Raw genomic sequence first — 14310 nt, forward strand, 5'->3', positions numbered from 1 at the left:
GTGTTTGCGGTAGCTTCATACTTCGCTCTGTCGCTCACTGAGTTTGCGGGTGAAACACAGTTTAACGTTCCATTCGTGTACAAAGTTTTGGCTTTTTCATTGTCTTGTTTGCTGAGATATGTAGATATGGCGGTGGTTCTGCTGCAGGTCCTCGAACGGACGGAACTTAACAAGCTTCCGAAAGGCATCCAAAACAAGCTCGAGAAGTTTGTGACGGAGTTGCAGAATGCTAACGAAGCGCTCAAGACGCAGCATGAGCGCCTCAAAGCAGATAGCGGTGTGTCACTTCATACAAATTTACGCTGCTTAACTGATTGTTCTGATAATAGATTTTTAAAATTTGAACTAAAACCCAAGTAAAAATGTGTTTCGTTAAACTTTTAATTGATTGCTTTACGTCAGTCGCCTAGCATGAGCTAGCATTACAATGCTAGCTCATGCTAACTCTGGTGAGCCACTAACTAACGTATCTTAACTTAGACACGATTTTTTTTGTCTATAGCGATGCTGAACTTAAATCTGCATTATTAACTAAACGAAAAATAATATTTCGATTATGTGAGATTTTTTATAGTTATAAAAAACTGTGTTTTATGTAATTTTTGTGACTATTTCAACATGATCTTGTAATGTGGGAATCGTCATGTATTTTACCAACTCCCTAAACAATACACAACCAAAATAGATAACCAAATAAACTTTGTGCTATCGTCAACTCTAACAAAGCATTGCTCTTAACTGTTTTACACCTTCAGAGCAGCAATACTTTGACATTGAAAAGAGGCTGGCAGAGGGTCAGGAACAGATGCTTTCTGCTACCAAAGAACTACAGACCCTACAGGAAGAAAATAAGAAGCTAAGTGAGTTCTTGCATTTATTTTATTACATTACAAAACTGGTAAAATGCCTTAGAATGCCACTAAGCGCTGAAAATGTTCACGTATTTTTTCATATTTAAATATTTGACAATAAAATTCCACAGTTCTGTTGTGTTTAACCCAGATATGAATTATTTAAAAGGAGTTTTGAGTATTCATGTTTTTTCAGAAACACATTTAAGTATAATCTTTAATGACATTTCTTTAGTGTTTATGGGTAAACAGACTTTCATCAGTCCTTCTGCTTTCTTTAAACCCATTTTTTAATGCTTTTCCTCTGCAGATGAAGAGCTGTGTGCTCTCAAGGGAATAGAGGGAGACTCCAATGAAAGCAAACCAATGCAGCAGGTACATTTCTTAGGTGATCCCAAATGTCATTAACTTTATAGTGGCTAAAGTTTTTGCTTTGCCATTTTCTGGCACTATCATAAAACTTTTGGCAACTGGGGAGAATCAGGATTGTTAAACGTGGTAGCCGGACCATCTGGCTACTACTCTGTTTAGTTGGACCATTCCTAAAAGGTGTCCCTCTGCACTCTTAGAGAAAAAGATCATTTTTCCATTGCATACATTTCTTCTACAATGTCTATCCTGTCCTAAATTGTTTTTGGTTCAGGTTTGAGCCATCTCTTTGTTAGAGCCTTTTTACTTGCTGTCGGTGGGATTTAAAGGACAGTTTGTGTTTTAATAGTCAATTTAAAAACACAATTTTTAGAAAATGTCCCTAAAACTTGTTTTGCATAAAAGTAAGACTCAAACCTTGCTGCAGGTTGCTTTTTTGAAGTTTTTTATACATTGCTTACATAAAAACTTCCATGCACAAAAAAAAGTGTAGCTCATTCAAATGTGATTTTAAGATAATGTCTTATTTTTTGTGAAGTATTAAATAAATTGATGCCTACAATTCTCAAAGGCTAATGCAAAAGTTTGTGTCTGTAGCAAACCAAAACCAAGTATGAAATTGAGGCAGAGAAGCGGGAGTTGGCTCGGGTACTGGAGAAGAAAACGCAGGAGGTGGAGAATCTGACAGGTTGGTTATTGTGTTTGTGTGTTTGTATTCATATAAGCTTTTTGTCTTGACGAGTTTTGTGTCTTTAAAGAGGAAATGAAGCGTCTTAATGAAAACCTGGCAGAAACCAACAAAGTGAGGATGGAGCTGCAGTTGAAACTGGATGAAATACAGTCGTCTGCAGCCTCTGTGCAGGTATGTCATGAAACTCAGTAAAACAGCTCATCAGCTTTGAAGCACATCAAAAAGCCTCTCTTGGTGTGTTGTAGCATAGAGAAAAACGGATGGAGCAGGAGAAAGAACTTCTGGAGAAGAAGATTGAGTGGCTGACAGCAGAGTTGAAAACAAAAACAGAAGAACTACTGAACACTGAAAGAGACAAAGGCAATGAGATTCTGGAGCTGCAGGCCAACCTCAAGAGCAGATCTGAGCAGGTAACGCAAAAGAAACAGGAGCTTCTTCAAAAATCCACACCACTTGTCTTTGCCAACAACCCTCTTTTCAAAAGGTGTTCACGTTGGAAAGTCAGCTGACTTCTCTGAAAGAAACCAGTGAAAGTCAGAGTAGAAGAGCTGAAGACCTCAACAGCAAACTGAAACAGGTAAGGTACTCCACACAGAGCTGGGATCAGCCCCTTATGTCATGAAAATGTAGTAACACAAACAAGTATTTTTGTAAAATCTCCATTAAACCCACTCATTTAATTATATAGTGAAATACATTTTTACATTTAACATCTTTTCAAGTCACATTGTGCATTAGTACCATCATCATATTTTTATTAATTTAATTTTACCAAAAGGCTTAAATCCATAACTAAATATTAAAACTACTGTAGTCTGTCGCCAGTATAGTTGTACTTCTGATGGAATCTGTCCAAACCAGTAGAAATCAAAATAAATTTTTAGTTTTTTTCTCAAAATAAAATGAAAATATTCTTTGAATAGTCTTTATTTTTATGAAACAATCTATATGTGCTAGTAACTCTGCATTCCTGTTCAGGTGAAAGATGAGCAGAATGCCATGGAGGAGAAATACCGCAATGAGCTCAATGCCCATGTCAAGCTGTCCTCACTTTACAAGGTCAGAATCTTTTTCAACATTTTGTCCAAGCCTTTTTGTTAAGAGACATTGTGTGTTTTTTTTGTTTTTTTGGCTAGATAAATGGATTTGGGATGTAATGACTCTTACTCTCCTCTAGGGGGCAGCAACTGACATGGAGGTCAAGAACCAAGAGCTGAATAGAGCAGTGGAGGAGCTGAGCAAGCTGGTTAAAGACACAGGTGAAGGTAGGAGTCTGGGTTTTGATTATTTGTCAGTTCACAATTTGTTTCATCGCATCTGTTTGTTGAACATTGTGGGTCGCTGGAGTGTGACTGATTTCTTATCTTTGCAGCCAACAAGGCTCTTGAGAAGAAAGTCTCAGAGAGTGAAGAGCAAAAGATGCGGCTTGAGGCAGAACTCAAAGAGAAGATTAAGAAGATGGAGAAGGAGCTGGAAAATGCTGCAGTAAAGGCAGCAGCCAAGCGCTGCTGTGAGAAAACCCACCAATGCCGATACTCTTACTATGAACTTTAATATCAAATAAAAATGCAAGTGAATGTCGCCACCTCTGTTTTTGTTTTTAAATGAAGGTGTGCCCTCTCTGACTGAGGATCAGCTGAACTCTATGTGTCCGTCAGCCGCTGCCATCGCAGCCATCGTTAAACCTGACATGAAGTTCTTTGACGTGAGTTCAGCAGGATTCTCATCAAACATTTATTTAAAAATATGGGTAAACCATGTGGAAATTAAAATTTTTAGTGCTGAAATGGGGTAATAAGATGCCAAGATTTCCTTTCTTTAAACTGTTTTCACATGCAGCTATATAATGCGTATGCTGAGTGCCAAACACAGCTGCAGCTCGAGAAACAGGAGACAAAAAGGGTGAGCCGAGTCCTGGATGAAATTGTCCATGAAGTGGAGTCCAAGGCGCCGGTTCTCAAGCGGCAGAGAGAGGAGTATGAGAGCATGCAGAGGTCCATGGCCTCCCTGTGCAGCAAACTGGAACAAGCTCGGGCTGTGCGTTCGTCAGTGCATTATTCATTCATTTGAATCATTGCAACAAAAGCAAAACTTTTATGTTGCTGCTTTTTTTTTTTGCATCAGGAGATCTACAGCCTGCAGAAGGAGAAGGAGGAGGCCAAGCAGCGCTGTGATGAGCTGGAAAGAGACAAACTGAAGACGGAAAGACAGCTGGAAGATGCATCTTCACAGGTTTGCTGTTCAAGAAAACCTAACTTCATCTCAGCTTTTTTTTTTTTGCATTCTGACATTTTAAGAAATGTCTGCTGTTGTTAAAAAAAATAAAAAATTTAAATATGTTTTTTGTGGGACAATCGCAAAGTTTTTTTAAGTAAAAGATAATGTCTTGACTTCAGATTTGTAATTAAAGTTTGATCTCCCCTCAGTTGTGTGCTCTGCTGGTGGAGCTGGAGGAAGCCAGAGGAAACCAGGTGAGCAAGAGTGACGGCAGCTCAGCGGATATATCCAGCACCTCTGAGGACGCTGGCTCCAGCCCGCTGACCTACCGCAGTGTGGTGGAGCTCCAGAGGCAGAACCAAAGCCTGCTGGGAAGGCTGCGGGATCTGGAGGAGGAGAAGGACAAACAACAGGCCCGCTTTACAACAGCACGGTAAAAAACAAAAAAAAAAGTTTTCTCATTTCTTTTTGATAGTTTGCCTCAAAGCGACACTTTAACTTTTATTTATACCATGGTCTCGGTGAGTACTTGATTCTGATTGGTTGCTGGGCGTGGTTTAAAAAGTGATAATCCACAGCGATAATAAATACCTGTAAAATAAGTTCATGTCACATAGCTTAAATGTTCTGTATCACTGCGCTGTCTTCTTTAAAACAAACTTTAACTTCATCATCTGGACAAAAACATGCGGTAAGAGGAGAACTTTCTCTCTGAACTGATGCTTTATTTAACCCACCATGACGACCAGCATGTACATCGCTTTCCTTTCCCGCCTCAGTTGACGTCGGTGCCGGTTCATGTCATGTTAACGTGACAACGCGCTGTAACAAATAGTCCACTTTTTGTGAGGAAAAGCAATTTAAACCAAAAGAAATAACAAGAATAAAGTACTGAAAACCGATTGAATGTTTATTTCTATTGTGACCATGGTATAAGTGGGATAATGGCCTTCGAAGTGTGCATTATCAGAAATGAACGCATTTCATGGAAGTAACAGTCCACCGTGTGTGCGTTCATTTCTGATAATGCACACTTTATCTGCAATTATCCCTTGAATTGAATTGAGGGCTGAACACGCATTTTTCTTGTGCCGCATCCACGTCACATTGACGACTGTAAAGTTTCTGTTTAACTGTTAATATTTGGCTCAATCAGCAGCTTTTGTTGTAAATCACATCTGCTAATGTTCACCTCTGAGGCATTTTGTTTTAATTGGGTGTCCTCGCTGTTGAAAATGTTGGCAAATGTGAATAAAAACATTGTTTTGAACATAAATCTGAAGCAAGCATTTATCCTCCAGAATAGCAGAGTTGGAGTCAGGTGTGGATAAGCTTCAGAAGGAGGTGGAGCTGCTGAAGGAACAGAGGAACCAGCAGAAACAACTTGCAGACTCCAGCGCCAGGCAGAGAGACATGTTCAAAACGCTGCTGACTCAGAGCACAGGCTTCAGCCTTCCAACTCAAGGTGATCACAACATTTCAAGCTGTTCATGTTGACTTTTAAGTAGACCAAATCAGATCGTCACATTTGCTTTCAGGTCAAGACCCCTCCCCGCAGCCCGACCGTCCCTCAGCTCCAGCCACTCGCTCCACTCCTCAGAGAGCTGCAGCTGCAGAGGCTGCACAGACTGCTCAAACTAAAGCAGCTTTAAAGCAGGTGAGTGTCTACAAAGGTAATCCAGCTTCTCCTTCTGAAAGGGCCTGAATGGATGCATGTCTGCTTTACAGCTCAGCGACGCCTTCACTCTGTACAAGAAGGAGAAGGCGGAGAACGACCGGATGCTGAACGAAACAAACGATCGGCTGCAGAAACAGCTGACGGAGCTGCGCTCCAGTCACGCCAAGCTCACGTCGCAGCTGGAGTTCAGCAACAGGAGGTGGGCAGCTGCAGTAGATTTAATGCATGAATAAAGTAGATGAAAATCCCTCAGCTACGATATTACTGATCATTTTTTTTATTACATTAAAAAATCATCTAACTGCCAGCTGGGATTAGTTTGCCACTGTAAACTTTACCTTTCTTGGATCTGTAAATCCAATTAAGAAATATAATGGCATATTTATGCAACAGAAGTGGCTCGAATCAGTTAAAATGTAACCACATTTTTTCTGGATAAATGTTGAAGAATAATAAAGTTCTTTTGAATTGAGTAGAATGGCTCATGACAGAAATTGAAACAAAAACAAACAGAAATTGAGGCTAAAAAGACTAATAAGAGAAAACCCTTAAACTCAATTTTTATGATTTTAAAATAGTGTAGAAATATACTAAATTACAAATGTAAAGTTATAAATGACTCACTACACTAATACGAAAAAAAAATAATATAGAAATGTTTTATCAAATGAAAAACTGTTGATTTTAGTTTTAACTCCATTGCTGTGTTTTTGCATACCTGAGATTGGTTTTGTGTGTTGTGTACTCTTAATATTGAAGGTATGAAATGCTCCAAGAGACTCTAGCGGCGTACCGCAGAGAGATCGCTGCTCTGCAAGAGCGGAACCACAAAATGATCGCGACAACGCAACAGCAGGAGCACATCATCCACACCATGAGTCATGAGCTGAGGCAGGCTACAGAGAAACTGGCACTGGAAGAGGTGGGCCCCAAGAAACGGACCAGTTTACAAGATCATAAAGGGGAATGTTTTCCCGTGGATCTGAAAAAAGAGATTTGTGTCTTTTATTGTGTTGCATAGAAATGAACCTATTAAGGAAGCTATACTCGACACAAAAAGTTATTCTGATCATTTTAATTTTAATCGTAGCTGTGTGAGATAAGAATCGAATGGTTTTTTTTTAGCAAGTCTTATTAGTTAATAATTCTCTTTGTAACTATTAATTATTCTGAAAGATTTGGTTAATTACGAAACAAAAACATTTTGGAAGCTTCCCCAAAAAAATACCCCAAATTCTTTGATAAAATGCCACTTCTTTGTCTGCAGGTTCGTGTGGAGAACATAACCAAGGAGAGAGACATGATAAGACAGGCGGAGACCCGACTCTGTCGAGAGAAGGAAGCCACTTTGGCTGAGCAATGCAACCAGAAACTGCTGCTCACCAACATCAAATCCATTCAGGTACCAGGAAGTCCTTAAAGTTCCCCCGGAGGAACCATTAAACCTGTTTTTTCATCGAGTTCATGACACTTAGTCATGCTGTGCTGCCATTTTGATTTTAAATCCTAAATGGAGTTGAGCCGGTTTCACAAAATGCCTTTTCAAAAATCGAATTGTTTGGTAAACTGCTGTCTGCACACAAAAACTTGCAGTTTCGGCAAAATATAAAAAAACTGGGATAAGCAGTTTATTATTATTTTTCATTTCTGTTTATCCATTCAAGTGTTTCATGTCCGTCATTGTCTTAAAAGATTGGACAGGAGTGTGCTGCATTAGAGTTGTCAGTTCTTGTGATCCAAGATTCTACATAGAAAAGTCAAGAGCTGAAAATAGTTACAAAGCCTGTAAACCTGTAATATTTTCATTCATCATCCGAAACATGTTTTTTTAAAAGTTTTATTAATTTAAGTAAGTAGACATATCTTGCTGAAATGTTCTTAGGTTTTTAGTTTTTTGTGAATATTTTCTCTCATTTTGCTCAGTGTTTTAACTTTTCTAAATTGCGGTTATGTATTTCTGATCTTGACCTTTTTGTCCAGCTGAGTATGGAGCGGACAGAGACAGAAACTCGTCAGCGACTCAATAATAGAATAGAGCACCTGGAGAAAGAGCTGGTGTCAATGAAGGCCAGGATTGAACAGGAAGTGTCGCAAAGACATGCTCTGGGGCGCACCATGGATGTACGTTCAATGTTTCTGGCACATTTTATGTCTTCCGACTTTTGTGTTTTTTGACACTGCATTTATGGATTAAGTAAATAACACTTTTCTTCCATTCTCGCAGGCTCAGCTGTTGGAAGCAAAGAAGCAGCTGGAGACCCAGAACACGCTTCAGCAGAAGACCAGGGAGCTTCTGCGCAGCTCTGAACAGCAGGTGGCTGCATTAAAGGCCCAGCTGGCCTCTGCTTCTTTCGCTGAGGCGACTACGTCCTCCAGCAGTACTTCTGCCCCGGTTACTAGAGCTGCAGGCCTCCGAGTGCCACTGAGAGGTATAGAGGGCCTTTGATAGGAAAGATGCACAGTTGATCTGAAATATCATTCCATTGGTTTTCTTTTTGTTCTGCTACCTCTCTATGTTGCAGTTCGCTCTCCAGGACCTGCTGCATCTCAGCAGCCCAGCCAATCAGAGCAGGAGCAGTCAGAGCTGAAAGGTCTCCTCCGCAGTGCTGAGGAGCAAAGCACTGAATTAGCAGAGCAGCTGAAAACGGCAAACTCCACCGTGGAGCAGTACCGATCAGTGGTTCTTGCTCTGGAGGACAGTCTGAAAAAAGAAAAAGAGGTTTTTTTCTTTTTAAATCTCTACTTCAGACTCTGCAAATCTTCCTGTACACCCACCTACCTATACTTTCTGCTTTACAGTTACGCTCCCCTCTGGAGTCACGACTCAAGGAGACAGAGGAGCTGCAGAGGCAGCTGGAGACGAGGATTTTAGAGTTGGAGAAAATGAAAGAACAAGAGCAGGAGGAGAAAAGGAAGTCTGTGGAAGCTGTGGAAAAACAAGTGCGTTCCCCTTCAATGTTTACAAGTCAACTCCTGCTAGCATCATTTGGTTCTGTCTTCATTTGATCTATTTTGTTTAATCCTCTAAGAACCCAAACTTCAGGCTGCTCTGCATGTTTTTAGTCATTTTCACTCTGTCCAGGTTTGTGAGCTGCAGCGCAGTCTGAAGGCAAGCCAGACTGAACAGCAGGAGGCGCTAGAGAGGGCAGCTGCCGCTGTAACACAAGAACAGAAGGCCATACAGGACAGCCTACTGCAGGTTCATTCACTCTACTCACATGTTGAGGAGATGGGGATCCAGACTAGTTTCACAAGCTCCTCAAACAGGCATTTTTGAAAGGAAAGGAAGATGAAGTACATCTATCATGCAGGCACATAGCCTTCTAGATTTAAGCATTTTTGGCATGAAAAAAAATCCTCTGTTTCCTCAACCCTTGTCAGAATTTCAGGCTGACTGTGTCCTATCTATCATCTCTTTAGACCAAACTCGCTGCAGAGGCGCAGGGCAAGTATGAGCGGGAGCTGATGCTTCATGCTGCTGATGTGGAGGCTCTTCAGCAGCTGAAGAAAACATCCCAACAACATGCAGCACGGATTAGACAACTAGAGGAGGAACTGAAGAAGACTGATGCTCTCCTTCAGGAGAAAAGTGCAGCGTTAAACACAGTAGAGAAACAGCTGAAGGTATGACAGTGCGTGTCTGTTTTCGTGTGTCAAAACTACTAAATAGGGGAAATTCCTCTTTATAGTTGGTCACGACTGTTCTGTTTTTCACCATCAGGAGAACCTGGCCAATCAGATCCGTCGCTGTGATGAGCTGGGAAAACAGAATAATCTTCTTCACCAGCAGATGGATGAAATGGCTGCAAAGAGCCGCCTGCAGCAGCAGCAGCAGCAGCAGCAGCAGCAGCAGCAGCTGGACCTGTCCTTCAGTGAAGAGGAGAAGACTACGGAACAGATACTGGAGATTCTCAGGTAACAAACATCGACAAAAGATTTGTTTTAAACTAAACTGTGAGACATAGGAGGATCTCTGAAGGAATAATGTAAATCCGAGCGAATTTTAAGTGTTTTTGTGGTGCAGGTTTGTGAGGCGGGAGAAGGAAATCGCCTTGGCTCAGTGTGAGGCGTATGAAGGCGAAGCTCTACGCCACAAACAGCGAGTGGAACATCAAGACAGAGAACTGAAGGAGCTGCAGGAAGCTCTAAACTCAGAAAGGGAGAAAATGCAGGTATACCTGGGAGATGTCACATATGTCTTTATGTTCTCATGTTCCCCATTGATTCTAACCTTTCTCAAAGACTCACAGTTTTTCTTTGAATATTTGTGGTGACGCTATTTGCTGTGATTGTCTGTTGTAAAAGAAGCACTAAATTGTAGATTATTAGAACCATTTTGATCGTTTTGTCTTGTTTGTGCTCTAAGTTGACAACCAAGACCCTGGCCCAGCAGCAGGAACAACTGAAGAGGATGGAGAGCATCAACGCTCTCCAAGAAACCAACAAGATGCTGAAAATGGACAGAAATAAACTGGAGCAGGAGCTGCAGCAGGCTCAGGCTAAAGTAAGATCGAGACATTTGCCTGTACTATTTTTGTTTTACTTAGTTTTTGTAGCATTAGAATAGCACTTCAATTGTGTATTTGCACATTTACTGTGCAGCAGTATAGCAGTCTGCAACATTTATTGGTGTCACTTGTATTGTGAAGCCTAACTAGTTCATCAGTTGAAGAGAAACAGCTCGGCCACTTCTCATCTCTGCTTTACGTTTTTAATTTGTGATGTTTTAATAGTTTAATAGTATGGACTTAAAGGTCCAAAATGACTCTGCAAGTGACTCTGTTCATGTCCAAGCCGCCTGCATCCAGTTGATCAAAAGAAGCCACTGATGCTGTGTTTCTTGTCTACAAAGGACTATTGTGCTAATATCAAACTAGTAGGAAGTTAATGGGAGAAAATTAACATTAAAGATTCAAAATATGAAGCAGGTGTGCAACGTAACCCTAATGATTTCAGAACGTAGTTTTTAATTGAGCCTTCGTCTTGTATTTCTTTGGAAAATGTGTCCACTGCTTTCATAACGGATTAGTGAAGCAGAAAAAGTTATTTACTTGGGAAATTTGTTGAGGATTGTAGCACAGCTGTTTACCATATTTAGAAGAAAATCTTATTCAAATTTCCAACTACAAATAAGTAAAAATGACTTCATATATTCTGCTTTTGTCCTTTTCTTCAAGGTGACAAAGCTGCAGTCAGACATCAGCCCTCTGCAAAACTCTCTGTCTCTGCTGTCAGAGAAGAACAGCTCCCTGCAGGCAGATAAGAGGCTGCTGGAGGAAGATCTCAAACGGTGCAGGAACAGGATACAGGTTTGTAGAAGGTTAAGAGTTGAGACTGATCATTGCAAAATATATAGAGGAATAGTTGCCTTCTCAGTTATTCCTTTTTGCTTTTTAACAAATTTACATGTTAAACGACGCATGCTTTAGTGTATAGGTTAACGTTCATTTAAAGTTCCACTTTAATCCTCTTGATTTTAATTAGGATCATGCCGTTTAAAATTTCAAAGCATGTAGCTATCTAGGACATAGTTTCTACAGAGCACCGAAATTAATTTGAAATTCAGCTAGGAGTTGTGGATGGGACTGTTGGTGGGAAGTAAGCCTGCCCTCATTTTCCATCGTCCCTTTGTTTACACTCTTTCCCGCTAGCTTACAGCCTCTCACAACCACATGAAAATGGTGAGCAATATTGGCGCTATCCAGCCGTACAGTTTTGAGTCAGATGCCAACTCAGACGAGGAAAACTAAGATGTGCATGGGTCTAATGGTCTGCACGCGATTCACAACAACTTGAATAAAGAAATGCTCTGAAACTTCAGCTCAATTTTCTTTAGATGTGGTTTCCATCATGAGAAAAATGTTAAAAACACAATTTTCACTGCAGTCAGTCTTTTGACAATGGTTTCAGTTTGCTTTATCATCAATTCTGCAGTTTCCACCAAAATACTTTTTTGACTCAAGTCTTTTGACTCAAGATCTTTTTTTTTTTCTCAATACTCATTCCTACAAGTATGTTATCACCAATAAACATTTTTTGTTGTCTTAATCTTTTTAAATCTTTTTTTAAAGCAACTGATTAGTCAGCAAAAGACCGGTGACTCGGAGGAGAGACAAAAGCTGACATCAGAGAGGGAGGCTCAGCAGAAACGCATCTCACAGTTGGTCGAAGAGTCAGCTAAGCTGAAGACTGAGCTGGCCAGGTAGAAACGCAGCATACAGAAAAATCACATGCTGCTGTTATCAACTTTTGTTGTTTATTTTTCTTCCTCTCATATGATTTCTAAACATAAATGACCACAACAGACCGCCATCTTTGTTTTTCCAATTCTTCAGATCCAACGCAGGCAGTAATTCTGCTCACTCTCAAATACAAGCCCTCAAGGATTCTATGGTCCACCTGATGTCAGAGAGAGACACTCTGAAGAAAGACCTTGAAGCAAAAAACAATGACATTCAGGAGAAGAACAAGACCATCACCCAGGTGAAGAAGATCGGGCGACGCTACAAGACGCAGTTCGAGGAGCTGAAAGCCCAGCATGACAAGGTGCTCCTGCAGCCGTGAAACCCTTTGGACAACTGACACGATGACGGAAACCTCGGTGAGCAACTCTGTGTTTGTGTGTTTTCCAGCTGGTCAGCGAATCTGCTACCAAAGGAGGAGGTGAGCCGTCTCCAAGCCAGGAGGCCCAGCAGGAGCTGACCAAAACTCAGGAGGAGCTCAAGAAGACCCAAGAGGAGTTGAATTCACTGAGGGAGGAGCTGCAGAAAAAGCAGGAAGAGGTGATCCTAAAACCTGTTTGACACATTTAATGGCTCACGCAGAAAGAAAAAGGCAGATTTAGGTTTGAGAAGATGCCCACAAAATTAAATCAGAACAATCACTGCTACAAGTATTTTGTTGATCTTCAAAAGTAATCTTTAAAAAGTCGAAGTTTTTAAGTCCAGATACCTGTACCTCATATTTTCTTGTCATTTTTATTGCATTTACTGCATTTAATGATCATTTGGGGAAAATAACAGTTAATGTAGTCTGTGGGCCTGATTACAGATTTATTAATTCTTTACATGTTTATACACAACTGGATGTAAAGAATTAGGGAAGATAAACATTGTCACTTCTAGAAGGGCTGCTAAAAACATATTTGATCTGTTTAGAGATGATATATTAGATGCTATACGTTTAGAAAAAAATAAAATAAAAACAATGATTAACCATAATGTGTTGCACTAGGCCCAAAAATCCCAACAGGAGTTGGAGGAAGCCCAGAAGGACAACCAGCAGACAAAGAAAAAGCTTCAGGAGATCCAGAACCAGCTGACACAGGTACAGATCTGACCTGTTCCAAAAAACTGCAGAAGTGCTGAGATGGTAAAGCTAGAACATAAAAAGGAAGTTTTTGGAACAAAAGTCCTGTTCCTCACATTATGCAGCACAGAAACCTGTCCTTCCGTGTTGTTTTTTTGTTGCCCTGGCTAAAGTGTTTGTGTTTTTAATCACAGATTTGAACATTTCTGCTCAGCTTTGATATTTTATCTGCTCTAGATAGAAACTCTGTGATGACAGATGGTGAATACCAGTTTTCTTGTCTCTGCAGCTTCAGTCCCAGTTATCACAGACACAGAACCAGCTCCAACAGAGTCAGAACCAGCTGACCCAGAGTCAGAAGGAGCTTCAACAAGCCAAGAACCAGACCCAGCAGGTACCGGCCGCTCTATCATCACAATCATCTAAAGAGTCCAAAAAGAACCCCAAAACCTTTTAGGAATTTGTGGATCCATTTTTCTAAATTCACTGTAATCTGCCCAAAAAAATGTATTGAAACCAACTGTTAATCTGTTATGATCAATTCTAAAATAGAGGAATTGTCTTTATGGCAGCATTATCTACGATTTCTGTTTTATCGTAAAGTTGGTTGGTTGTTCATGAATTTGATCACATTGTAATTTCTTTAACATTTCCTCCGCCTGACTTTGCTTCATACTGTAGAAACCTTATTATGCCTACTTTTAGAGTGTGCTGTATTTCTGTGATGTAAGATACAAATGTCTCAACATTTTCAGTCACTTAAAGGTTTGTGCATTTATGTAAAGGTACAGCACCAGTTCAAGTCAGCGCAGGCTCAAGCTCTGACTCGTCAGACCATGATTCAGCAGATCCAGAGGGAGCTCCAGCAGGCAAAAGACCAAAACCTCACCAAAAACAAAGAGCTTCAGCAGGCCACCCAGGAAGTGAACAACCTTAGATCTGCTCTGACTCAAGCGGAGAACAAGGTAAAAAAAAAACAATTTTACTTTGTTTCCACTCCTCTTGATTTATTTTCTTGGCATATTCCTAGTAAACCCACAGGTCTTGTTCATTTTTACAGGTGACTGAGCTTCAGGGGCAGCTGGACAGTGTTCAGAAGGTTAGAATAAACGATTAGATACTGTCTGTTTTCAAAACTATACACTTTCTTTCTGGGAAGTAGTATTTTATGAGCTGTAACTGTTTAATTTGATTTA

At 40.4% G+C, this 14310-nt stretch overlaps 1 protein-coding gene across 2 annotated transcripts in view; it reads left to right on the forward strand.

Moving 5' to 3' along the window:
* LOC101165590 (nucleoprotein TPR) overlaps nt 1–14310 on the forward strand; it is a 23940-nt gene continuing 9630 nt past the window's right edge. For both annotated transcript variants that reach the window (XM_011486636.3, XM_011486637.3), the window contains exons 1-36: nt 1–277; nt 756–860; nt 1162–1226; nt 1818–1908; nt 1979–2082; nt 2157–2321; nt 2396–2488; nt 2890–2970; nt 3089–3176; nt 3284–3421; nt 3522–3616; nt 3751–3948; nt 4036–4143; nt 4338–4561; nt 5430–5593; nt 5667–5785; nt 5857–6005; nt 6566–6728; nt 7074–7208; nt 7787–7927; nt 8031–8235; nt 8329–8525; nt 8606–8746; nt 8889–9005; nt 9227–9430; nt 9528–9721; nt 9831–9978; nt 10173–10310; nt 10984–11115; nt 11878–12008; nt 12142–12352; nt 12439–12588; nt 13040–13132; nt 13404–13508; nt 13900–14079; nt 14175–14213. In XM_011486636.3, coding sequence (XP_011484938.2) covers nt 127–277; nt 756–860; nt 1162–1226; nt 1818–1908; nt 1979–2082; nt 2157–2321; nt 2396–2488; nt 2890–2970; nt 3089–3176; nt 3284–3421; nt 3522–3616; nt 3751–3948; nt 4036–4143; nt 4338–4561; nt 5430–5593; nt 5667–5785; nt 5857–6005; nt 6566–6728; nt 7074–7208; nt 7787–7927; nt 8031–8235; nt 8329–8525; nt 8606–8746; nt 8889–9005; nt 9227–9430; nt 9528–9721; nt 9831–9978; nt 10173–10310; nt 10984–11115; nt 11878–12008; nt 12142–12352; nt 12439–12588; nt 13040–13132; nt 13404–13508; nt 13900–14079; nt 14175–14213 — 4962 coding nt within the window. In that variant the 5' untranslated portion in view covers nt 1–126. The remainder of the gene's footprint in view (nt 278–755; nt 861–1161; nt 1227–1817; nt 1909–1978; nt 2083–2156; nt 2322–2395; nt 2489–2889; nt 2971–3088; nt 3177–3283; nt 3422–3521; nt 3617–3750; nt 3949–4035; nt 4144–4337; nt 4562–5429; nt 5594–5666; nt 5786–5856; nt 6006–6565; nt 6729–7073; nt 7209–7786; nt 7928–8030; nt 8236–8328; nt 8526–8605; nt 8747–8888; nt 9006–9226; nt 9431–9527; nt 9722–9830; nt 9979–10172; nt 10311–10983; nt 11116–11877; nt 12009–12141; nt 12353–12438; nt 12589–13039; nt 13133–13403; nt 13509–13899; nt 14080–14174; nt 14214–14310) is intronic.

This window comes from Oryzias latipes, chromosome 17 (genome assembly GCF_002234675.1).
Source record: "Oryzias latipes chromosome 17, ASM223467v1".
In the NCBI taxonomy this organism is placed as follows: domain Eukaryota; kingdom Metazoa; phylum Chordata; class Actinopteri; order Beloniformes; family Adrianichthyidae; genus Oryzias; species Oryzias latipes.